This window comes from Triturus cristatus, chromosome 6 (assembly GCF_964204655.1).
Source record: "Triturus cristatus chromosome 6, aTriCri1.1, whole genome shotgun sequence".
Taxonomy (NCBI): domain Eukaryota; kingdom Metazoa; phylum Chordata; class Amphibia; order Caudata; family Salamandridae; genus Triturus; species Triturus cristatus.
Genome location: NC_140589.1, coordinates 1,323,605,557 through 1,323,632,543, shown reverse-complemented (window position 1 = coordinate 1,323,632,543; position 26,987 = coordinate 1,323,605,557). Strand labels below are relative to the sequence as shown.

Genomic DNA, 26,987 nt, shown 5'->3' with positions numbered 1-26,987 from the left:
AAAACTTTTAACAAGTATGGCAAGTGGTTTGGGCAAGCGGTGCATTCCAAAAAGGGCCTGAAAGCAGATCTCCAGTTTAACAGTCTTTCACATAGACTAATACATTCAATGTTTATATTGAACTTCAAGATACATGGTGTTGCCACATTTAGCTGCACCTACAGAATACAGTATCAACATTTGTGTTTGCAGGTGCAATACCTGCATGGGAAGCGTGAAAAGGAGGAATACCACACCACTGATTAAATCGACAAATGGCTTCTGTTAGACCTGTCAGCCCTTTGGGTGGTCCCTCCTCATCATTATTTATTTTGTCCCACTTTTGCCTCAAACCCTGTTTGAATTTTTCCTTTTTGGGAACCACCAGACTTTTTAGTGTTGCTGCAGATTCAGGGAGCCATTTTACCTACCCCTGAAACTTCTGTCTGAGGGCCTGGAGCACAAAATGGTGGCCACCTGTGACATCACCAGCATCCACTGGAACCTGCTAGCACCTTCCAGAACATTCCAGAACCCTGTGACAGTTGGAGGCGGTTTAGAATGTTGGGAAGCTAAGACAGAGAGTTGGCAGTTGGAGCTGGCAGTTGGCACCTGACTGGTGAAGAGTGAGCAGCAGAAACCTGAAGGAGGAAGGAGTGAGGCAGCAGGGGTGGAAACTTGTGCCTGGAGTGGGGTCCATAAACCCACCCTTGATACTAGTCCCTACTGACTGAGCCCAGCCTGGAGCCCTGTGTGGGAAGAAGTCAGAAACACCATCCTAAGGACCTGGACAGCAGGAACAGGCCTTAGAAACAGAGAACAGCAAGATCCTGACCTGGAAACTGGTTTCCCTGGAGCCCGACGTCGAGTAGCCTGAGACCTGGAGCCCGAGGTGGAGAAGCGGCGCTGACTGGAAAAGCAGACGTCGTACCCGGAGCCGCCAGAGGTCGAGAGAGGGCGCCGTCAGAGGTCGTGAGGAGTACCAGAGGTCGAGGAGGAAGTCACCCGAGGTCGAGTGAGCGGCGTCATCGGAGGAGTGAAGTCCGCCCTCCGGAGTCGTCGGAGACCGAGGTGAGGTGTACCGGAGGTCGGGAGTGAGGATCGCACTCCGGAGTCACCGGAACCTGTGAGAATCGTGCCGGAGGTCGGGAGTGGAGGTCGCGCTCCGGAGTCGCCGGAAACCTAAGGAGAGGAGCACCGGAGGTCGGGAGTGAGGATCGCACTCCGGAGCCGCCGGAAGTCGACATCGAGTCAAGGCCGGCCGACGTCATCGAAGTTGAGGTCGCCATCGGACCGGAGCCGCCCGAAGTCGACATCGAGTAAAGACTGCCCGACGCCATCGAATCGGAGGTCGAGATCGAACCGAGGCCGCCGACATCGAAACCGGAACCGCCTACCGGCGTCGTCAAGAACTGACATTGTGCCGAGGCCGCCGACATCGAACCGGAACCGCCTCACGGCGTCGACACGACTCCAGCGGCGTCGGAGCATCAGAAAAAGGGCAGTAAGTGGAGTAGAGGGCGCCTAAGGCCCTGTGGAGACCTGAGAGACTGCTCTAAGGGGCTAGGGAGGTGCTGGAACCAACCTGACTGTGCCAGGGGTGAGCTGGGACTAATCTAGAGAAGTTGTGTGGAGGGAGAGAGCCAGGTCTCTGGTATTCCCCCCTTGATCTACCTCAGTTTAGGCCTCAGCCTTGTCCAAGCCAGGGAGTAGACACCCCCAAGCCTTCCACATCCCCACAAGCTGTGCCTGGGCCAAATCAGCCCTTAGGAATTCAAAAGTGAACTGATTCTATGAGTGTCACTGTCAGCTTTTAAGTATTTATTAGGGGCACTGTATTTATTGTATTTAACCTATTTATTGCTTCACTGTATTTATTGGTCCACAGTATTTATTGATGCACAATATTTATTGGTTTACAGTATTTATTGCCTCAGAATATTTAATTGCCTGTATGTATTGCACTTTTATTTATGCCTTCCGTATTTATGATCACCCCTATTTATTGAATCATTAAGCCAGAATTTATTTGACCTGCACTATTTAAAGTTTGTATATTGTTATTGTTATTTATTTATCCAATCAGCAACTAAGAGAAAAAGAAGATAAAGAAAGATATTTTCACAATTTTTACGGTGTAGAGTCGTTTTTGGAACGGATGCACGCATAGTTATTGTTTGGGTATGTCGTATGCTTAGCACGGAGCCTGATTCCTGACCACTCGAGCCAAGCTACCACAGTGTGTCCGGAAGACCACCACCACCCTTTCAGAGTGGGAGTGTGGTTTTCCAACATAATTGGTGTTCAGTGGTGGGATAGAGCTGTGCCTACGTATACTCAACAATAACTGTGGGTAGTCCATAGGCCTACACCGGGAGTTTTCTCAAAGCGGCCTTCCTAATTGTGGGTTTTTGTTTTTTCCAAATTTACTCTGGTGGTGGGAGGAGGTATTATTAAAGGTACCCCCTGCATAGTAACTGCACAAAACCTGTCCTCTAACCTGAGTGGGCGAGATGGAGTTTGTACTAGAAAATCTAGAAACGTACACTGTGGCCCAACTCAGGGAGTTTTGCCAGCGGGAGGGGGTGTACTGTCCCCCAGGAGCAAAGAAGGGTGCACTCCAAACCAGCTTAAGGGCTTGGGGGGAGGCACGACGGGAAAGCAAGGCTGAGGAGGAAGACAGGGATGGAGAGCCTGACACCGAGGGGGCTGAGATGTACCAACCTGAGGTGGGGAACCTGTCAGCGGGGCCCAGAACCATTTCCAGGAAGGGCAGCAGTGCCTCTAGCGGTGGCTTGTCTGAAGTGGAGTTAACAGACCGGAGGGAGAAAAGACAGCTCACATGGGACTTAGCAAGGCTGGAGAAGGAGAAGGAGGAGCAGAGGATGGCCCATGAATTACGACTGAAAGAAATAGATCTTCAGATCCTGAGAATCGGGGCACAACCTGTTCCTAATGGTGGCAGCCAAACCCAAGAGATCACCAGGGAACCTAAACCCTACCTGCCAAAGGACATAGTAGCTAGCTATGGGGTGGGTGATGATATCGCCAAGTGGCTAGCGGCCTATGAGGTCTCGTTAAGGGCCCATGGGGTTCCAGAGAAGTACTGGGGAGGGGGATTGTACAAGTACATGCCTCCAGCTGGTAGGGATGCTTTATTGGCCCTCGAAGAGGATGAGCAGACCCACTACCCCACCATGAAACTGGCGCTCATAAGGAAGTTTGGACTAACACCCGAAAAGTACAGACAGAAGTTCAGGGGTAGTCACAAACTGGGCACACAGAATTGGGTAGACTTCCTGGACTATGCAAAGAAGGCACTGGAAGGTTGGATTCAGGGCAGTGAAGTGAGGAACTACGAGGGGTTGTTTGACCTAGTACTGAAGGAACACCTGCTCGAGAAATGTTTCCCTGAACTGCGGCAACACCTGGTGGATAGCAAGCTGACCAGTCCCCGGAAGCTTGCTGAGGAGGCGGACATTTGGGCTAGTACCCGGGTGTCCACAAGGGGGACTGGAGGGGATACTCAAAAGGCCGGACAGGGCGCCCCCCAGAAGAAAGAGGGAGGGGAAAAGAAAAAGGAGTTCTCCAAAGGCCCCCAAAATAACTTCCAAGGGAAGGGAACAGGATTCACCGCTAGGGCTAACCCACCCAGAAACCCTAATCCTGGCCAGAGTCAGCAGCCAAGGGTTGTCCATTGCTATGAGTGCGGTGGCGTTGGACACTATAAAGGAGATCCGAAGTGCTTGAAACGACCACCCCCTCCCACTGGAGGAAAGACCCCCGGAGTAGCTAGTGTAGTGCTCGGGGAGGAGATGCCCTTAACTAAGGGAAGGGAGTGGGCGGGTGTCACTTTAGTGTCCCTGGGAGAACGGGAGATGGTTCCTAAGATCCAGGTGCCCGCAAATACCGCAAAGTATGGGCAGTGGGTCACCATCAACGGCCAAAGAGGGGAGGCTCTGAGAGACACAGGAGCCAGTATGACTATGGTGCGTAGCCAACTGGTGTCTCCAGAGCAGGTAATTCCCGATGTACTCCACCCAGCCGCGATGGCTGACGGCAGAACAGGCCACTATCCCGTGGCCGAGGTTCCCTTTGAATGGGGGGGGGTTGCAGGTTCACTTCGAGTTGCCGTAAGCCCTGCCGTGCCAGTCGATTGTCTGCTAGGGAATGACATGGAGCACAACGCTTGGAAGGAGGTGGAATACCGGACTCACACCGAGATGCTGGGTACACCTGACTGGGCCTGTGTTAGCACAAGGTCCGCGACTACCCGAAGAGGGAGTTCATTTCGGCTGGAGCCTGGAACCAAGGCCCAGCCAGCTGCCAGTCAAGGGAAGAACCGAGGACAGGAGGAGCCTGCCTCGGCGTCCCCACCCCGTAGGACGGATAGGCCACCGGAGGTGGTGGACCAGGAGTCTGCGGTGGGGGACGTTACCAACCTGGAGGACCTACCCATACCGGCCGAGTGGCACGTGGAGGGAGGCCCGTCCAGGGAGGAATTCTGCCAGGGCCAGAGGGAGTGCCCTACCCTTGAGGGGCTGAGGCGACAGGCCGAAGCCCAGGCAGCAGGGAACGTTGAAGGGAACTACAGTGTTTACTGGGAGGATGGCCTCCTCTACAGTGAACCCAAGGCACCCCTACATGGATCGTCACGAGCCTTGGTAGTCCCTCAACGTTATCGAGCCTTCCTTCTGGAGTTGGCTCACGAGATACCATTGGCAGGACACCTGGGGCAAGACAAGACCTTCGCCCGTCTTGTCCCACACTTTTATTGGCCTCAGATGAAAGTGTCATCGGATACCTACTGCCGGACATGTGTGTCTTGCCAAGCCAGTGGGAAAACAGGGGTGAAGCTGAAAGCTCCCCTGGAACCACTTCCTGTCGTTAGCACCCCCTTTGAAAGGGTGGGCATCGACATTGTGGGTCCATTAGATCCGCCGACTACAGCTGGTCACAGGTTTATCCTGGTCCTGGTGGATCATGCCACACGGTACCCAGAGGCAATACCTCTGAGGACCATAACAGCACCTGTTGTGGCTAGGGCCCTGATGGGAATCTTTACCCGAGTGGGTTTTCCCAAGGAAGTTGTGTCCGACAGGGGGACCAACTTCATGTCAGCGTACATGCGGGCGATGTGGAAGGAGTGTGGAGTGACATACCGGTTCACCACTCCTTACCACCCCCAGACCAATGGTCTGGTGGAGAGGTTTAACAAAACCTTGAAGGGCATGATCAGAAGTCTGCCTGAAAGCCTGCGGAGGAAGTGGGACGTCCTCCTACCCTGTTTACTTTTTTCCTACAGGGAAGTGCCACAGAAGGGAGTGGGCTTCAGCCCCTTCGAGCTTCTGTATGGGCACCCTGTACGTGGACCTCTCAACCTGGTGAGAGACGGATGGGAAAGAACTCCCAGAAAGCTTCCCCAGGATGTGGTGAGCTACATGCTGGCCTTCCGGAGCCAAATGGCTAAGTTGTGGAAGCGAGCTTCTGACAACTTGGAAGCCAGCCAAGCAGTGATGAAGGCGTGGTATGACCACAATGCTCACCCGGTGGAGTTGGAGCCTGGCCAGAAGGTGTGGGTGATCGAACCAGGAGAGCTTAGCGCCCTCCAGGATCGCTGGTCAGGACCCTTTGAGGTGTTGGAGAAGAAGGGTAAGGCTACCTACTTGGTGGACCTAAAGACCCCTCGTCAGCCCCTGCGGGTGCTGCATGCCAACCGCCTCAAACCCCACCACGAGAGGCCCGAAGTCATCTTGATGATGGTGACTGACGGAGGAGGGGACGTGGAAAGCGAGCCCCTCCCTGATCTGTTTGCGTCTCAAGAGAAGGATGGGTCGGTGGAGGGAGTGATTCTCTCCCCATCTCTAACTCCTGAACAGCAGGAGGACTGTCGCCAGGTCCTGGGGCAGTACTCCTCATTGTTCTCCCTTGTCCCGGGTAGGACTCACCTGTGCGTCCATGACGTGGACACAGGAGACAGCCCACCTGTGAAGTCCAAGATCTACCGGATGTCAGACAAGGTGAAGGCCAGCATTCATAGTGAAGTCACTAAGATGCTGGAGCTAGGAGTGATCGAACCTTCTAGCAGCCCCTGGTCCAGTCCGGTGGTGTTAGTACCAAAAGCTGCACCACCGGGTGCCCAACCAGAACTGAGGTTCTGTGTGGACTACCGGGGACTGAATTCAGTGACCAAAACTGATGCTCATCCGATCCCGAGGGCGGATGAATTGATTGACCGGCTGGGAGCTGCCCAATATCTAAGTACCTTTGACCTTACTTCAGGGTACTGGCAGATCTCTCTGACTGATGGAGCAAAGGAAAGGTCAGCCTTCTCCACGCCCAATGGCCACTACCAGTTCTGTGTGATGCCCTTTGGGCTCAAGAACGCACCTGCCACGTTTCAGCGCCTGGTAAACCAGATCCTCACCGGAATGGAGAGTTTCTCTGCTGCTTATCTGGATGACATAGCCGTCTTCAGTAACAGCTGGGAGGATCACTTGCGTCACCTGCAAACTGTTCTCCAGGCCCTGAGACAAGCTGGATTGACGATCAAGGCCAGCAAGTGCCAGATCGGGCAGGGGTCGGTAGTGTACCTTGGACACTTGGTGGGTAGGGGAGCGGTGCAACCCCTCCAGGCGAAGATCGAGGCCATCATGGCCTGGGAACCCCCCAAGACACAGACTGAGGTCCGAGCATTTTTGGGCCTCACGGGATACTACCGCCGCTTTGTGAAGGGGTACGGTACCATCGTAGCCCCCCTCACGGAGCTCACGTCCAAGAAACAACCTCGACGGGTAGTCTGGACGGAGGCTTGTCAGCAAGCCTTTGAGAGATTGAAGAAAGCCATGTGCGAGGCCCCGGTCTTAAGGGCCCCAGACTTTTCCAAGGAGTTCATTGTCCAGACAGATGCATCAGAACATGGCATTGGGGCAGTGTTATCGCAACTCAACAAAGAGGGTCTGGATCAACCCGTGGTCTTCCTATCCCGGAGACTACTTCCCAGGGAACAGAAGTGGAGTGCAATAGAGCGTGAAGCCTTTGCAGTGGTATGGGCTCTGAAGAAGTTGCGGCCATACCTGTTTGGCTCGCACTTCCTAGTTCAGACCGACCACAGACCCCTTCGTTGGCTGATGCAAATGAAGGGGGAGAATCCCAAGTTGTTGAGGTGGTCTATTTCCCTACAGGGAATGGACTTTCAGGTGGAACATCGGCCTGGAGTGGACCACGCCAATGCAGACGGTCTCTCAAGGTATTTCCGCCTTAGTGATGAGAACTCCCAAGGGGTTGGGTAGCTCTCCCTACTTTCAGCTGGGGGGACGCGTGTTAGACCTGTCAGCCCTTTGGGTGGTCCCTCCTCATCATTATTTATTTTGTCCCACTTTTGCCTCAAACCCTGTTTGAATTTTTCCTTTTTGGGAACCACCAGACTTTTTAGTGTTGCTGCAGATTCAGGGAGCCATTTTACCTACCCCTGAAACTTCTGTCTGAGGGCCTGGAGCACAAAATGGTGGCCACCTGTGACATCACCAGCATCCACTGGAACCTGCTAGCACCTTCCAGAACATTCCAGAACCCTGTGACAGTTGGAGGCGGTTTAGAATGTTGGGAAGCTAAGACAGAGAGTTGGCAGTTGGAGCTGGCAGTTGGCACCTGACTGGTGAAGAGTGAGCAGCAGAAACCTGAAGGAGGAAGGAGTGAGGCAGCAGGGGTGGAAACTTGTGCCTGGAGTGGGGTCCATAAACCCACCCTTGATACTAGTCCCTACTGACTGAGCCCAGCCTGGAGCCCTGTGTGGGAAGTAGTCAGAAACACCATCCTAAGGACCTGGACAGCAGGAACAGGCCTTAGAAACAGAGAACAGCAAGATCCTGACCTGGAAACTGGTTTCCCTGGAGCCCGACGTCGAGTAGCCTGAGACCTGGAGCCCGAGGTGGAGAAGCGGCGCTGACTGGAAAAGCAGACGTCGTACCCGGAGCCGCCAGAGGTCGAGAGAGGGCGCCGTCAGAGGTCGTGAGGAGTACCAGAGGTCGAGGAGGAAGTCACCCGAGGTCGAGTGAGCGGCGTCATCGGAGGAGTGAAGTCCGCCCTCCGGAGTCGTCGGAGACCGAGGTGAGGTGTACCGGAGGTCGGGAGTGAGGATCGCACTCCGGAGTCGCCGGAACCTGTGAGAATCGTGCCGGAGGTCGGGAGTGGAGGTCGCGCTCCGGAGTCGCCGGAAACCTAAGGAGAGGAGCACCGGAGGTCGGGAGTGAGGATCGCACTCCGGAGCCGCCGGAAGTCGACATCGAGTCAAGGCCGGCCGACGTCATCGAAGTTGAGGTCGCCATCGGACCGGAGCCGCCCGAAGTCGACATCGAGTAAAGACTGCCCGACGCCATCGAATCGGAGGTCGAGATCGAACCGAGGCCGCCGACATCGAAACCGGAACCGCCTACCGGCGTCGTCAAGAACTGACATTGTGCCGAGGCCGCCGACATCGAACCGGAACCGCCTCACGGCGTCGACACGACTCCAGCGGCGTCGGAGCATCAGAAAAAGGGCAGTAAGTGGAGTAGAGGGCGCCTAAGGCCCTGTGGAGACCTGAGAGACTGCTCTAAGGGGCTAGGGAGGTGCTGGAACCAACCTGACTGTGCCAGGGGTGAGCTGGGACTAATCTAGAGAAGTTGTGTGGAGGGAGAGAGCCAGGTCTCTGGTATTCCCCCCTTGATCTACCTCAGTTTAGGCCTCAGCCTTGTCCAAGCCAGGGAGTAGACACCCCCAAGCCTTCCACATCCCCACAAGCTGTGCCTGGGCCAAATCAGCCCTTAGGAATTCAAAAGTGAACTGATTCTATGAGTGTCACTGTCAGCTTTTAAGTATTTATTAGGGGCACTGTATTTATTGTATTTAACCTATTTATTGCTTCACTGTATTTATTGGTCCACAGTATTTATTGATGCACAATATTTATTGGTTTACAGTATTTATTGCCTCAGAATATTTAATTGCCTGTATGTATTGCACTTTTATTTATGCCTTCCGTATTTATGATCACCCCTATTTATTGAATCATTAAGCCAGAATTTATTTGACCTGCACTATTTAAAGTTTGTATATTGTGATTGTTATTTATTTATCCAATCAGCAACTAAGAGAAAAAGAAGATAAAGAAAGATATTTTCACAATTTTTACGGTGTAGAGTCGTTTTTGGAACGGATGCACGCATGGTTATTGTTTGGGTATGTCGTATGCTTAGCACGGAGCCTGATTCCTGACCACTCGAGCCAAGCTACCACAGTGTGTCCGGAAGACCACCACCACCCTTTCAGAGTGGGTGTGTGGTTTTCCAACAGCTTCCTCATTTAAAATTGAGGATTCTCTGGGCATTGGTAGACTGCAAGTGTGTGGCAGTGTTAAAAAGTGTCTAATGTGGTCAATTAGAGTGGACTGCAAAGCAATTTATAAGTGTTTGAACGCAGAGATGAGAAACAAAATTGAGGGTCTTCCATAGACAATATTCACAGAAATCTAAGCAAACTCCTTCACTTGACAAATCTTGAAAGCTAACAAGCCAGTGCTTTTCTTGCTAAATGTATTAGATACCAATTACAAAGCTTTATTCTGCAACAGTATTTTCCAGGAGGTCTTCTCTCTAACTCTTGAGCATGGACACAAGCATTAGCCCAACATTGTGTCCAAGAACAGCAGAAAGACTTTGCACAGGAAAGGAAGTTATATCTTCTGGCAATATGATGCTCTGGTGTTATTTGTTAGGTCTGTTTCTATTATTGTAAGTATGAAGTCTGGGTCTTCACTGTTAAGGTGGATCTCAAGGAGCTATTGCTTTGATGTTCTGGGGGTTTGGCTGAGGAAGTCTCACTTTTTCAATGTGGGCGTCACAGACTCAATAAATTACTGGATATCGCTGTTCCACTTTCCCAGGATAACACTGAACTTTAAAAACACCTTGTGGGTCTTACTCTCAATTTGTAAGCGCAAGGAAAAGTGACTCATCACAGGAAGGAGCACACGAAAAACGGTTTGAGAATGAGATCCCAACACGCAGTCCTTATAAGAATTATAAAATTATCGCTTTATCTGTATTCATTCCACTCCAGATCCCTAACAGGTGGAGGGTGAAATGTATCAAGGCAACAGGAAACCGTTTCCCTGAAGATAACTGATCTTTATCCCAGAAGTCTTATTTGCCTGTTTTACTTCTCCTCACAAAATAAAGGATGGTGGGTGCAGCTATGTATGTAAATCACTGCTATTCTCTTGGGCAGTGATGTGGGGTAAGAAAAACTAATTCATAACGCTTCTGATTTTCTGCCCCATTGCAGATTCCTGGAATTCAGTTGGGCAGTTGGGATAGAGGAATTCTCCAGCCTGCCATTCAGTCTTTTATCCACACCATTGTGTTTTTCCAATCTGTTCAAGACAGTGACAGCAGCCCTGCATTAACTTGGAATTCATGTCTCATATTGAATGGGCAATAAGGATATATATGCAGGAGGCTATAGACTGAATAAGGAGATGGAATGTTTGTAGTTCATTATATACGCTGAGGGCGTTATAATGACATTAGAGAGACAAATGGTCTATTCTAAGAGTTTAAATGAAGGCCATTTTGTGATTAGCCATAAAGGATCTGTGGGATTTGCAATGGGCTATGAGCCTTCTACCCACATTCATTGAGGCAGGATTTCTGGGCGAGCACCAATACAGGGCCCCTCAGAGATCTAATACTTGTAAGATGTGAAAGAGTCTGTGGGTAATATGCAGAGGATATCTGGCTCTCAGAAAAGGTTTGTGAAAAGCAACACTGTTGGCCAGACCACATGGAATCAGTTGGATGAGTCTGGTTATCAAGTCACATGCCAGCTGGGTTAATGGGTGAGGAGGTATGCTCCCTAGTGGGTGTTGTAATTGGGAGAACTTACAGATCAACTGTCTACACCTTTTTGCAGGTTCCTGTGCACTAAAATGCTCTGCTGGACACAGGGCCCAGGGTTGGATGGACAATGCATTAGTGATGTGCTGCATCTGCCATCAGGAAGAAACAAAAACATAACTCTAGTAAAAATGACAAAAAACTGTGTGCACTTGCTGCCACAATCGGCAGATTGCCATGCAGCTGGGGGGGTTTATGTACATTTGTAGCTTGTGTCACACTATCTGTTCACTTTCATATTGAAAACCCAACTTTCCCAGTTCTTAACCTGGAGGCCAAATATAGGAACATCAGGTATACAGATAATTCCTTGTTCCTTTTAGACAACTGTGCCACCAGGAACCTTTGTGCATTTCCTTACCTTGTCTGTGTTTTTTCCTCAGTGAACTCAGGACCTGCAAATCTGCAGCAGACGTGCCTTGTAATCCTTGATGTTTCCCAGAAGAACATTGGATTTTTCTGGAAAAGGGGTACATCAGAAAGGTAATCCCCAGCCATATGAGAGAGTGGCTACCTACCCCTTGATCCAGCCTCTGGATAAACTGATTGTTAGTGGAAATTGAATAGATAGTTCATGGGAACAAGAGGTTTACCTTTGCTTCCCCCACCCTCTAAAATCTGCTCAGCCCATCATATGCTGGGTACTTCAGTCCTCTGCAGGTATGTGGTGCGGTGTTTGGTCCAACATGCTTCTCTATTGTAAGACTGAGCTAACCTGAGCCAGATGGATTAAGAGGATAATGCAAAACACTGGCGTGGTTTCTGGGTCATCTCTGGCAAGAGAGGCCAAGGAGTAAAAGGCTTTTGAGACTGGATCCAGTTTGAAAGATGGTATGAAACTGCAGAATGGTCAGACGAATAATTTTGTAAAAAAATAATTGCGGATATTGGTAGGATGCTGCACTTTGGTACCGTCCATATTGCTTTTGTTGGCTATATTATTCAGATTTTCACTGGTTCAGAATCTGTGTCAGTGAGTGGGTGGCTCAAATCAAAGAAAGAGGAAACGCTAAGTCAAGTTGTAATGTGTAAAGGATAAGACTACTTGTGCACTGGCGGACAAATAAAGGCCTCCAGAAAAAACAGCCCATTTCAGGAGCTGGCATATGAGGTATGGATACTTATCTGGTGACACCAACACTTTGGAATCTTAAATGAGGGAAGCAGCTGGCGATTTAACAACTTTAATCCTTACTAAATTAGTCCCGTTGCCTTTTGCTTAGTGTAGTACTATACCAAATTCCAAGAAACCCAAAGAAGCGATCATATGCTATACAAAACAAACATTGCAACATTGAAATGGAGAGTGAATGTAGTTCTAGGAAATCTGTGTGATGATTCTTCATTGAGACATTTTGCCTAGATAACCCCTTTCATTTGTCCTTCTGCTACTCTTTAGAGATGACACAGTTAATCCCCGAGGACATGCTTTCCCTGTAGAACTAGTTTTAGCTGGCAACAAACATCTCTGTTCTGAAAATATGGTACAAGATGCTAAAGAAGAAATCATTTGTATTCTGCACTTTCATTTTACTTAGTTGGTAGGAGTTTAAATATATGGGATAGAATAAGCAACATAGCCAGACTTCAGAGAGGGAAGAAGGACATAAGTGGGTTTAATTTAGAAGGCCCTGTCAGAAGGTATGCAGCCTTTCACATAAAGCTCCATACGAGAGGGGAGTCCTATCACTAATTGCTGGTCAGAAAGAATTTTGAGTTCTATGACATCTCAAGGCAGGTCCCAAGTGGTAAATAGGAATAGGATAAATAATGAGAGGTGAGTGAGTATCAGAGGTCTCCGCCTCTTTCTTTGGCAGTTCACTGTAATTTGGATTAGAAAATAAGTGTTGTAAAACTAGGACAAGAGACCTTCTTTAGGCAACCTGACAGATCAAGGGGTTTAATGGGTGAACAAATATCCTTTTCAACAAGAATATACCAAGAAAAGTGATTTGCTTGCTCAATGGGAGAACTTGCCAACAAATTCTCATTTCAGTATTGACCAAAGAGTTCCAATCAGGAAGCAGCTTCTGAAATTACAGCTAATATGTAACGTACTCAAGAGCATGCCACACTACCTCAGAAGCAACACCAGGGCAGAGTTAAATATTTATATCTAATGCCTCTAAATAGGGTGCTATGCCCCACTGGCATTTCAGTTAATCTGTGCCAAAAAGGTCAATCAGCACAAAATTGGATCATGCAATTCTGCTCACATGTACTTCACAAAATTCACCTCCCAATCTGTCCTAAAGCCTAAAATTTGAAGTAAATGTGTGATTTAATAATAGCAACAAAGATTGAGACTCTGCTTTAGGATTTCATGGCACAATTCTGGAGAGAGGTTCTAGTGAAGTGATTTGGGAGTGAATGGTTTAAAAAATAAAAACCTTCAATTTGTGCAACAAGCTGTCGTTTTCTGTTAAATATTTTACTCAATCACTTCCACTGCACTTTCAACTGAAGCTTCAACTAGAGAAAACAAACACTAGCCTATATTGTGTGCAGTTACATCTAGACACTCTTGTTTTTGCTATTTGGAACACACATTTTAAGCGAAAATTGCAGGTACTTAATACCAATCCCAAAGCAAATTGTCCAGTTATTGCTATAAAAATTCCTACCAATATATGTCTTTATAAATTTTTATGTACTTCTTTACCCCGGATTCCCATACGCATTTCAATAGAAAGATTCAAAGCACTGATTAGGCTTATCATCAAGCCATATGAAAATTACTGCATGATTCTCCATTTCTGAGAAAGATTCCATTGCTCAATGTTTAAGCCATGTTTTGTTTAAATTTAAGAAAGCATCAGAGTCAAAGTGGTGAAGTCTGAATTCCATCTTTGCTAAACTTATCTGTATGTAACAGGTATCCTTCCATTGTGATTGGTCAACTGAGGGTCCTGGGAGTTCTTAAAAGAGAATCCTATGCAAGCTCTGGAGGGTCCTCCCGGTGGCCATGCCCTATGACTTGTCATTTCAGTTTGAGAAAATTCCCTGAAAATGGCAATTTCCAACTGTTCCAGTTAGTATGGAATTCTATGATTTACAATAAAATTTAATAAATCAACTTGTTCTTTCTGTTTAGATCACAGCATTCTCAGATTGGGATTACGGTGTGAATAGCATCCAAAAATCGTTTAAAACAAATTCTGATCTTAACTATGTATTACACTCTTGATAGTATGAACAGTCAGAGCAAAACATATTCCTGACTTTGAATTCACCTGGAGAGTTTTCCAATAGCAAACTGGGAAACCATGGTCTCTGGTACTTCCACTGGCTCAGGAGGATAAAAGGAAAAGTTATTTGTAACATCTGGTGCCTCCACTTCAGTTGACCAATAGTGATCATCATCATCCCGGTAATCATGTTCATCATACTCCTCATCCTCTTCACCTGATCCAGCATCTCTGTTAAAAAACATATTTATATAACCAACAAATATGTCCTTTCAAGTGACACAACAACCATTATAAGCATGAAAATAAGCAGAACATACATTTAGAAAGAAGAATGGCCCTTTCTAAACACAGTTTGATTCTTTTAATAATTGCATTTTCTTGAACAATTTGGGCATTCGTTTGCATCCACAGCAAAAAGTGTAAATGTTTCAGGGAAGCAACATGAAGACTTTTACATAAATACAAGTTAAGTGTAGGATTCGAGAGACTGGAAGGCACTGCCCAAATTACAATTTGAGAATTTGATTCAATTCAGGGTTTACAGGTGCACTCGTTTATAAAGTGTCGGTCCAGTAGTCCAGTAGTCTCCCTTGACTATCTCTGTGTACAGTACAATTACTCTTTAACAATCCACTTGTAACAACAACAAATACATATCTCTTGTCAAAACTTCTGTTGACAAAATCTTTTAAATTTTTGGAATCCACCAAGTAAAGTACAAATACAGACGCATCTCACATTCACATTATAACCAACCAGTGACCAATCACATCCTCAAACCATAGTATGGCCCCCGGATCCCTCATTTCTTATGTTTCCGTGGACAGCCTTGTGCCATATACATAGGCTTTTTTCAAGTTCAGTACACCAGTCCACTTTTGATCTTCATTCCGCCAGGAATTCCATCTATGGGCAATATACAACTGAGCAACCAATGTGGCAACACCCACAAGCGTATTTCCAGCCCAAGAACCGCCAATCACATCAACCATGCCCAGCAGGGCCACCTCGGGGTAGGTTAGGTTTGGGGATCCTGCCAGCATGGTATAAGCGTATCAGGGCGAGGTACCTTGTGTGTAGGTAGTTTAATTGAATCAGCCGGACAGATGTCCAACGTGCAAGGAGCCAGCCTGGCCTCCCTCCAATCTGCCTCATCAAGCTCGCCAACCCAGCCCTCCCAGCGGTGTCGGAGTGTGTCAGAACTATGTGGGGCATTCGTGATCAGAGATCGATAAATTTGGGAGATTGCTCCTTTACCAATGTGGTCCATAAGCAGTTTTGCCTCCAGTGAGCTAAATTCCCGGACATCAGTGTCAGGTGGGATGTTGGCTATGAATGCATGGTGTAGTTGCACATATTTATGGAATTTCGGTTAATTAAGACTGTAGCGATTCAGTGGGTCTCAAAAGGGCAAAATGTGTTTCCCCACCCAAACAATCCCAAGGGTTGTGATGCCGCTCATATCCCGTTTGTGGAAGCCCTCTAAGCCAGCTGAGTGGTGGAGCCAGTGCACACTACCCCATTAATTTACAGTTCCAGTTAAGGATTCTTAACGTAGATCTCAAGCAGAGGAAGATCATGTGAGTGATGTCGGGGAGACTGTAGGGTACTGGAGAACTGTATAGCATATCTAGGATGCAGTCAAATCCCAGGGAAGTAAGCTCTTCTTGGTAGGTTGGATCATCCCACCCACGGTTGAGCCAGCCGTTAACTTCGGGTCAAAGAAGGCAGAGTCAGCACTGGACACGTCCCACGCCGAAGAGAGCGTGAGCAACCGCCTTATATACACCCGCTGTTGCCCTCAATACGGGAAAACAGGTTCAAATTGAACAGATATACGTGGGACTATAAACGTTACATTCCTCCTTTTTCACTGGAGACCCCCTGAATACTAGGGTCACCATCACCTTGTTTAGGTCCTGAAGAAAGCCCATTTGACCCTTCGGGGCATTTAGGAGGGCTGAAACATGTCGACCTTTTTTATGGACACTTTTTTATAGTGCACTAGACCATAACCAGTCTGAGTGCACACCGAAGAACTATCATAATTTTCTCGTATCCAGTGTAATTAAAGATATTTTACTGGCTCTACGGGACTTTTAACCTTTTTTAGTATTATTTTTCCACCACATGTCACTTCACTAAAAATCACCTTTTTTCTTTCTACGATCACTACTGAAACAACCAGTGGGACGACCTCCAGGTGGAGGAAGCATTGCATTAACCCAATGATGATGCTGTCACGTTGATAACAACAGAGCGGAGAACAAAAATATACCGCTTAAATCGATCTCTGTAACACGTGATTGAGGGTTTCTTAACAGTACATAGTACTGTCTTTGCACACCCTGGCTCTTTTGGGACTAGTGATCCACTCCCCTATTGATTTTTGAGATATATATAATTCTATCCACTAGTGTCTGTAGTAGAAGTATGTACTTGCTACCATTCTTTTGTGAATTTAGAGTTTTATATGTTTGTATCTTTTCCTTGAGTTAATTTGCAACTTGTATATATGTGACTCTAACCACTAGTATCTGTAGTAGATGGTTAATACACTTGCTTGCAAATCTCCGAACTGCTCCAGCCGGTTGGGAGATGACCACTTTCGATTTGGTTACTCAGCCGCACCAATGAAGCGGTCGTCAATCCGGATACCTAAATAATCGAAGGTTTTAACCTGTTCTACTGGGTTTCCATAGATCCTGCAGGTCCATTTTAACTTGGCCTTTGATTTCTTTATCATGAACTTTGTTTCCTGCACGTTGATGGTTAGTTTCCTAGATTTACAGAAAAGTTTAAATCCTTCCAACAGCCGCTGATTTGACAGTACTGTGCACGCTAGAGTTACCACATCGTCGACGAACATAAGGATTGGGATTTAGTCATTCCCTCGCTTGGGTACATCCTGGGCATGATCAATGAGCGACTTCCCTATGTCATTAATATAGATATAAAATAGAGCTGGTGCTAGCACGCATCCCTGCCTAACCCCTGTATATATGCTAAATGTGGTCATGCAGTCGCCTTTATGGCCATATTTTAAAACTGCTGTATTTCTGGTATGGAGGTTAATTAGCAGATTCAATATGTATTCGGGAACAGTGTGATCCTCCAAGATGTGCCACAGTGTAGCCCGGTCCATGCCATCAAAAGCGGTATTTAGGTCTATGAAACCCAGAAAGAGTGTTGATTTTCGAAGAGACATATACTTCAAACAAATCACGTATAATCGCTGGACTTGATCAGTTGTACTCCAGCCCCTGCAGAATCCGTCTTGAAGGTGAGATATTATACAGTTGTCCTCCATCCAAGTCTCCAGGTGGGCGAGCAGCAGCTTACCAAAGATCTGACCTACACCATCCAGTATGGAGATTGGGCAATAAATAATTGGAACGTCCCTTCTTCCATTTTTATGGCTGGGGACGATGATGGATGACCTCCAGGAATCGGGGACTACACCTTTTGATAAGATTGAATTAAAGGCTGCTGTCAAAGGGCCCAGCCACACTTACAGATTATTTCTGAACACATCTGTTAGCACCTGGTCCGGGCCTTGGGCTTTTCCAATTTTTTTTATGTTGAATGGCCTGGACTAGTTCAATTTTACTAAATGTGTTGCGCTTATGATAGTGATTATGCAGAATAGTCATAGCTGCGGCTGTATTCTCTGTGTCTTCCTTTGAATCAATGTTTTCTCTTCCCATAACCACTTGGTATATTGAGGAAAAGTGTTTTGCCCATCTTAAGGGGCTTTTGTTGGCCTCCAAGTTCTTGCCTGGTCCTGTGCAGCCCCATTCTATAATTTCCCAGAACTTTTGTTTATATATTTTAGATCGATTGCATCTTGCAGGACTTTCCAAGCCTCAGTGCACTGCTTTTTCTTTTTGTGCCGTATAAGAAGCTTATAGGTCCTTTCAGGCTTCCAGCAGCTATGCTTCACCCACTAAGGCTGCCCTTCTCTAAGGGATATGTTTAGCTCTTTCTTCTTCTCCTTGAATTAATTATCATTCCAATCATGTTAGGAATCTTGCACCATCATATGCCCACTTTCTTTGTGATCTAGTAATACTTGATTTGTGGCTTTGAGAAATAGCTAAAAAAGATTCAATTGTTACGAGTCCGTAATCTTTCCCCTCCATGCTCAGCATTGTATGAAATGCATTCCACTGCAGGTTGGTTGAAAATGTATGAAGTGCATTCCACTGCAGGTTGGTTGAAAATGTATGAAGTGCATTCCACTGCAGGTTGGTTGAAAAGTCTACAGTTTACGATTTAATGGGTGCTCTGGAAAGTTTTTTTCCTGTTTCATTTAGCCTGAGTTTACAGGCGTATGCACAATCAGTCTGGTGCCATTTCTCCAATTGAGAGTCTGTAAGATTAAGCGCAAGATAAATTGGATCATGGTCATTTCTCTATGCTCACAAAAAGTAAACATATCAACCACCAAAACTCACTCTTCAGCAGGTTCGAGGTCCTGTCCTTGGAGATGTCGCAAGAGTTCTTTCACCCTCTCCTGATTTTCAGTGGTCATGTGCAATTTCTGTAGAGGTGCACTTGTTTCCGGATTGCGTCGTACCACCCTTGGTCTTCTAACATAGTTTGCCCTATAATAACAAAAAAGACATAAATATTAATGACCAACATTAATCATATTCATACATTTTGAAACGTGAATGCCAATATGGATACAAAGTAGGATGAAAGAATCTACTTAATGTTTAGGTATCTCAGAAAGACCTCCTAAAATCTTAATTGAATGGGTCAATTTAACTGTTTTTCAAGAGAAAGAATACCATTAGACAAACAAATGAAGCTATCACTCAATATCAGAAATGTAATCAACTTTCCAGGAGAAGATACAGTTGCAAAGGTGAAGAAACTCAATTACGGATACAAAACAATAGTATATATCCCTTGGAGAGGACTAGAAAATAATGGAGAATAATTCAATATTTAAGATGGTTGAATGGGCAACTCTGAAAGGCTGAACTCTTTAATGTCACTCAAACATATGTTCCCTCACTAGCTTCCACAACTACTATCAAAATGCAGTCTCCATCACAAATACTCTTTTCTATTGATATTATATAGCTTCTGTATCCAGAGAGCAAAACAAATTCAGAATGTCTATAATATTACGACCCACGCTGCTCCACAAATTTGAGAAAGAATGGGGAGAGGCCATCAGATAGTTTAAGAGGCAGTCAATAAGTATGGTAAAGGAAGCTTTGAAGTGTGCCAGAAGATTTGTAGCCTTTCACAGGATTTGCTGAACTCTTCTGCATGAAAACACTGTGAACTGCCCATTTTGTGTTCACAGAAAGGATCAGTTTCCTTTAAGCAGACCTTTATTATTTGCAAACTCTTTGATCGACTGCTGTTTAGCTTTGGTACATCTTGGAAGGGATAAATAAACAAATGCCACCTGAGTATTGCTCTTTTATGGCCCAAGTCACTTGGCACAGTGGAGGTTAAAAATCTGCACATTGGCAGGATGTTAATTTCACAACACCAAAGAGAGAGGCTGCTTTCCTTATTTGTTGAAAACAATTGAGGGGACTAATAGAGTAGCATGACACTGAGTTGCATTTTGTGAAAGTAAAGGTTTGTATTTTTTAGCCTCACAGCCTTAGCCAAACTATCTACGTTCTTAGGCTACAGAAAGCACAACACAGAAAGAGGGTTTCAGGGTTGTGGAGGTGGGAAACTAGTTGAGAAGGGCAGGGATGGCTACTCTCTCCAATCTCCACCACAGTGTTATCATTTACATGCAGATCATTGCTTCCTCAAAGGCTTAAGGCAACCTGCAAGGTTACACAAGACGTCCTAGCTCCAAACATGTTGTCCAAATGAAACTCTACACAGTATACAACATACACATTTTAGAAATGACGGTGACCCAGGTATAGAGTACGTTATCGTATTTTCTAGAGGAAGGGTATTGGCAGGCATTTTCCTTGCCTGATATGCAGGTAAACACATGCACTGCTATAACCATCAGTGGCCACCATCTGCTAGTCATTAGTCTAATAGCTACAATTCCCTAGAAGTGGGGTACAATCTGGGTGCACCACCTAACTGGTAGAATGTAAGTTGTACGACTGCATGTCAAGTAATAGCATGGCACACCTTTAGTGGACTCTCAGACAGTTGAGACCACTAGGCAGGTAAATGCAAGGAAGCCCAGAAAAAAAAATAACCAGTGCAGTATTTGCAAGTGATCATAAGCTGTCACTCCTTACAGTACTCCTGGGGATTTCGTGAATTCCTAGAAAATCAGAAATCAGTACAAATTGTAGATAAAAAACTATACCATATAGATTATTTTTATTTAACCCTTGTGTACCAGCCAAACAACATCCAGGTTCAGTCTGAATATAGCGAAGATTTAGCAAAAAGACACTTCTAAAATACTGGATAACACAGGAGCAAGCAGAATAGCAGTGAACCACGTAATGCAATAAGATTTAGAATTTAGAGAAATACGCTGGCAATTACTTCATCTGACAGATCATTGTGAACAAATTCAAAAGCTTTGGAAATATATTTTTGCCCAAAGACATAAAAAGTATGCAAAACAAGAGAACCCTCATCTAAGGTACATAAACCAAGCAGTCATAACACTCAGGAATAATGTTACATACAAAGATGTTCATACTTGACGTCTTATGTGAAACAGCTATAAAGGCTATTGCATTACAATGGTTAAAAAGTAGACCTAATATCAATGGCAAAATGGTGGGCTTCAGATTGTTTGGCATGGTGTTTAGACAATGTATTACAAAATGGAAAGCAACATAAAAATCATGAGTAGAATACAGCTTGGACGCTAGTCCAGGAACATTTCACAATGAAACCAGACTAAAGGGAAAACTTAAAGAAGGAAGACAAATTAGAACTATGAAACAGACTCTTGAGTCTCTCATCCTCATCTACAAACCACTAGACAGCAAGTTGTCTATTGAAATATAATCTGTCCAGGGTTGTAAAACCCTAGAGAACATTAGAGGGTATTACTGTAATAAAGGCAGACATCTTCTGGATGCAATGATGTAGGGAGTATCCTATTTAATTGTTGTTTGTATGGACCTTGCTGTTGATGTGTAAATCAAAACGTTAGTGAAAAAGTAATTAGAATTATAAATAGGGTCTTAGCATTAAATAAACTTTCACTTAATATAATCATAGATGAAAATGCATAAAACACCAGATATCAATAAAAACTCAAAGCTCCAAAAACCTACATAATTTACAACAAACATTATCAGTAGAATACATTTAATACCACAAAATTTCATATTACACTGATTTCCAAAAATTACCTTAATTTTCCTTTTGATAAAAATGGGCTGAGTTGTAAGTTCCTATAGTTTTGGAATGCGTGGAATATAAACAAAACAGGAATAACCGATCTTCCAACTTAGCCACAATCTCAAGTGGCTGAAATGACAGTCGATAACATACAAAGAAAGCCAGAGCCGGTATTTTTTATGCAGAGAACCAGAGTAGGAACACAACCTCCCTTTGACATTAAAAACTATAATAAGCCAATACAAAAAGAACCAGCGTTTGTCAGCTGTGTTCTAATGTGTGGCTTAAAAGACTGGTTTCTGGTCAGTGAAACCTCTATAGACATTGAAAATGCTTTACAGATCATCAATTTTACCTCATTCGGCCACAACCTCATGGATATGCTTTGCCTCTGCATTCAAAAGACATCATCTGGGTTTTATGTAGACTAAGTAGACTTATCTGAAGATTAGTTATATCTGCATTTTCAGCCAAAACTGAGAGCTGCCTTGAAGTTCAATTGGAATTAAATCCATTAGCAGCAGTCATCAGCATACATAACATAAATAGGTCCATCATTGAGTTTAGGCAGATTTGAAATATCTAAAGAAAACAGTAGGGGTGCTGAAACAAGCACCCTTGTTTCAATCTGTTATGCACTGGGATATTATCCGTGATCTTGCTTCAAATGTATTCAACAGTCTCAACAGAATACAATATTAATGTGCAGTACACCAGGGGGAATATAACCTAACCATAGTTCAGTCTATTGACAGAATTGAATGTGCTAAAGAAGTTGTTAAATTCAACTTACAGCCTGTGTTTTTTCTAGACAACAAATTCTCCATTACTAAGCACAGTACCAGAATACTGTTTATTATGCTACAAAGAGAATTCTATATAAGGACCAGAGGCGAGGATTATGCTGCTCCTTCGACGAAGAGGACTCCCAGGCATGGTCTGACATGGACAATGAACAATCCAGACCTTGGTGCTCTCCTCAGAGGCTTCTCCTCCGGCCTCCAACACCCCTCTTCTACCGGACAGTGACATGTTGAACCATGATATTTTGATGCACCCTCTGTCCTCCAAGTGGGCCCTAGCTCCCAAAGTGGCTTCCTACGTGGCGACCGGACTCAGGAAACCTTTTGATAAAGAGGTCCGGAATCGTCTTAGGCGGAATGTCCTCATCCCTCTCAAGAAGGTAAGGTTGCTCTTACCCCTAAACTGGACTCTAAAATGGTGACCTTACTCCCCAAATACATGCGAGACCCTTAGAAGGGTATTAATCGGTCCTCGGCGGGCTTACCAGGACAAACTTCTAGACGTTGCGTTTCTTTGCCATCAGATTTGAGTCAGTGATATGGTGGATTCCACCTGCTCTTCTCAACTCAGCATCTTCCAGAGGACCATTTAGTACATATACAGACTAACTTTTGCTGAATTTATCCTACACTCTGGCGTAAATGGTCATTCACCTTGATTTCTATATATGCCAGCCATCTTCCCATGAGTCTTCTGTTGTCTTATTATCTACACTAGCGACTTTTCCTAGACTAAGGGGCAGTGTTGCCCACCTGCCTCTACAGCTATGTGAACTTTGTGACATAAGATGTAGTAACTATCCAAGACTACCTTTCATTTCTCCCTTTAGTATTTTATTTTCCTTTACGCCCTGTAGGAGGTGGTTGACCGCATTTGGTTTTGCACCGAAACGCGCATCTCTGCTATAGAGTGAGGACGGAAGACTACCCACATAGACAGAAAACACATGGAGCACCTAGAAGATTTATTCACCTAAATAGTTTGCACTTCTATGGAAAGGCTTGAATTCTGTAAATTATAAATCGGAATAAATTTACTGTTTTTCAAAAGGACTGTACAAAATCTCTTGTATAATAACGAAAATGAGAATATTTTTCTATTCTAAGTATGGTGATGTACCACAAGAAGAAAATTAACACATCACCTGATGTTTTCAACATATTTTGATGGTTAGTTACAATTGTGGTATGCATGATGAATGATTGTGATGTGATATGTATGAGCGAGTGTGTTCAATGTTTAGAGTGCTTTGTGGAGAAAGGATGTATAATTGTATTGTTATTTATAAGCATCTATTTTATTACTTCACGCTGTTTTCCACAAATGAGTTGCCAATTTGTAGCCAATATTAGAAAACCTTTATAGAAAAGAAAAAATAACAAATAAGAAGTATTGCAAGAGTATATATAAATGACTGTTGGTTATCATAATTATTTGGCTCAGTGTATGTTGTGAATAATCAATATCATTGGATGAATACAAATGTAAATATATAGGGTTGGTGGCTTTTGTTCTTCAGTTTGTAGCCCTTTCCCCGGTCTCTGCCTCCCTCCATTTTTTTCTCCAGAGGACCTCTTCCTTTCTTTAGACAAACTCCTAGACGTGACAGGACCCCTCACAAAAATGTTAGGCATGGCGAAAGATGCCAAGGCATCGGGATCCATTATTTGCTCAGAGGTACTATCAGGCTGGGCCTAAACAGCAATCCTACTATTGGGCAATGCCAACTGCGCTCTGTCTACAGATCAAAGTTGACCTCAAGCTGGGTGAATCAGTGTCTTTGGAGGGAGGGGTGGTGGCCCAGGGGGGCCCGTTTGGGGATACCCTCATTAAAGAGCTAAGGAAGTTCTTGTCCACCTTTAGTTCCCTAAATAAAGTGAAGGCATCAATTAAGGGCATCTTTAACCCTAGGGTGTACATTGTTGTCGAATGACTGGCCACCCCACAACACAGCCCTCCTTCAAAGGTCAAGGCAAACTGACACAGTGGCAAGACTCCAATCGATTTGGCGGCTTCTATCCCTCTAGAGGTGGGACCGACTCCTTGGCTCCAGATGTGCTCGCAGAGGGCAGTCCACCCAAGTGACGTTCTAACAGTGAATCCAAGTTTTCCCTCTCATATGACAGGGTGGTCCAGTTTTTAGACAATTGGTGGGGGATTACCTCAAATGCATGTGTGCTACAGACCATCCAAGGATTTCAAGTAGAGTTTTACGGCTTCTCTTCTTAGCCTCATTGTCCATGCACCCTGGTTTCCTCCCAACAAGACCTTGCCCTCATCGATCTGGAACTCACACAGACACTAGAGAAACAGGCCATTACTCCCTCCCACCTTCATCCTTGTGGTTTTCTAAGCAACCTTTTACTGGTGAAGAAGAACAATGGGGTCAACGCCTGGTTATCAATCTCAAGAAATTCAATGGGTAGTTAATCTATCGCCACTTCAAAATGGAGGGGATCTGCCTCCTACGGGATCTGTTGTGTCCTGACGACTGGATTGTGCACCTCGATCTAAAGGACACATTCTTTTCGATTCCAGTCTTTCCTCCTCACTGCAGATTCCTCCAGTTTCAATGGAGGGATCAAGTGTTCAAATTCACCGCCCTACCCTTCGGTTTGTCGTAAGCTCCCTGGTGCTTCACCAAGGTGCTCAACCCTGTGATGGATCACCTCAGAGCACGGGGAGTTCGCCTGATCATTTACGTGAATGACATTCTCATGATAGAACAATGCCCTCAAAGTCTCTCCGAACACATGCAAATGGTGGTGGGTCCCTGGGCTTCATCATAAATGCAGCAAAGTCCCAACTCGTTCTGACAGTCCCTATCCTTCCCAGGTTTTGTCATCAACTCGGCTGAGTCTTCTCTAAGTCTTCCCTCCAGGAAATTGGCAAAGATCAGGCAGACTTTATGAAAAACTCTGACTAGGCCCACAGATAAAGGTCTTCTCTTTTCCTCGATTCAGGCCCTTTTCCATTTCAGAGGCGGCCTGTCTTATATCGAGTTGGTGCCCACCCCTTACTCTAGAGGCCAGAGAAGAGATGCAGTGGTGGCTCTCCCACATGGACTCATGGAACGCAGGGCCATATTTGACTCCAGTCATCGAGTCGGACGCCAGTATGATGAGCTGGTGTGCCAGATCTGGGGAGTTATCCACGGGCGGAAGTTGGTCTTCTCAAGAAAGAACCCTTCACACATCAATTGCCTGGAGCTACTGGCAGGCTCCTTTGCGTTCCAGTGTTAGACCAAAGACAAAATCCGATTTGGCGTACTTCTGAAGATGGACAATGTGTTTGTGGTCCGTTACATCAATCGTTTAGTAGGAACAAAATCCAAAGCTTGGCAGATATTTTTGAGAATACTGCCTTGCCCACAAGGTCTCAGTGATGGCGGAACATCTTTCAGGTTCTTCCAATAATGTAGTGGACTGGAACTCCAGTTACCTCCAAGATTCGAGCATGTGGAGCTCTTCCAATATCTGGTCGGCAGATGGGTCTGTTCACAGTGGATTCGCGTTTTGCCTGGACCATCAGTTGGGTCAGTTCTTCAGTTGGAAGCCAGATCCGCTGGTGGAAGCAACAGATTTATTCCTGGAAGATTGGAGTCTGGAATACAGGTACACATTACCCTCGTTCTCAATGGTAACTCTATTATTGGAGCAAGTATGGAGGTAAAAGGCGAACCTGGTTTTGGTGATGCCCTTTTGGAAATCTCAAGCATGGTATCCAGTTCTGATGGAACTTTCTTGGGATTCTCCAATTCTTCTACCTCTATATCCAGATCTCCTGAAAGATCCCTAAGGAAATCCCCACAGCCTGGCAGTGGATCAGTGTCTCCGCCTCATGCTGTGTCAGATTACTAGAAACAACGGCAAGTCTGAGCCTTTCGCAACAAGCTCAAGACTGCCTCACAAAGGAATGGGCATCCTCCATGGTACGCAGATACAAGTCTGCCTGGTCTAGGTGGTCCAGTTGGTGTATGCAACCAACTCCGGTGTTGTCCCAGTGTTGAATTTTCTTTTGGACACGGCAGGTAAAGGTATGGCTTAAAGGTCCGTAAATTAATTTCTGTCAACAATCTCAGCTGGTCATGACCCTATTGAAGGTCTTTCAGTTGGAAAAGCAGTTGAGGAGCATTCGAGAATCTGTTGCCCCTGAACCTAGGTATTCGTCCTTATGAGATGTTAAATAGAGTGCTCAATCCTTTCCTCTCACATCAAAGTAATAAATATCTCTCAAGGAAAGATTTCTGGTAAGTTGGCTATGCTACTTTGCTCGGTTTCCTGGCATGGAGTGTCGGACGTCCAGGTTCCAGAGGTTACAGGTTGAGTCTTCAAAATGCACAAAGACACACACCAAGATAATTTCTTATCCATCCTTTCTTGGTACTCAAATGCTTTGCGTCATGAGATGTTTTAAGTCCTATGAGCAAATGACAGAGGAGTTAAGACCCTTAGACGAGAGACAACTCCTTATCTCCCTCGGATAGTCTTTCAAGGCAGTTTCTTCTCCAACCATAGCTTGTTGGGTCAGAAGGGTGATGCAACTAGCAGGCATTGATACCTGTCTTTTTGGTGCATGGCCTTCAAAGCATTTGGGCTAAGTGCCCGTTTCAAGGATATTAATAATGCTGCCGATTGGTCTTCTGATTCCACCTTTAAGAGCTTCTATTTCAAGCCGGTATTGGATATGGCTTCGTTGGTGTTGAGTAAGCTTTTAACTAGCATAATCCTCGCCTACGGTCCTGACACAGAATACAAAATTCCCT

The 26,987-nt window shown here is 45.5% G+C and overlaps 1 protein-coding gene across 2 annotated transcripts in view; it reads right to left on the bottom strand.

Annotated features, from left to right (window-relative positions):
• The window catches only part of DHX57 (DExH-box helicase 57), a 387,132-nt gene that overhangs the window by 280,560 nt on the left and 79,585 nt on the right, over positions 1-26,987 (bottom strand). For both annotated transcript variants that reach the window (XM_085612312.1, XM_085612311.1), the window contains 2 exons: positions 18,562-18,711; positions 14,147-14,332 (listed from right to left, as the gene is read on the bottom strand). In XM_085612312.1, the coding sequence (XP_085468438.1) occupies positions 14,147-14,332; positions 18,562-18,711 (336 nt within the window). The remainder of the gene's footprint in view (positions 1-14,146; positions 14,333-18,561; positions 18,712-26,987) is intronic.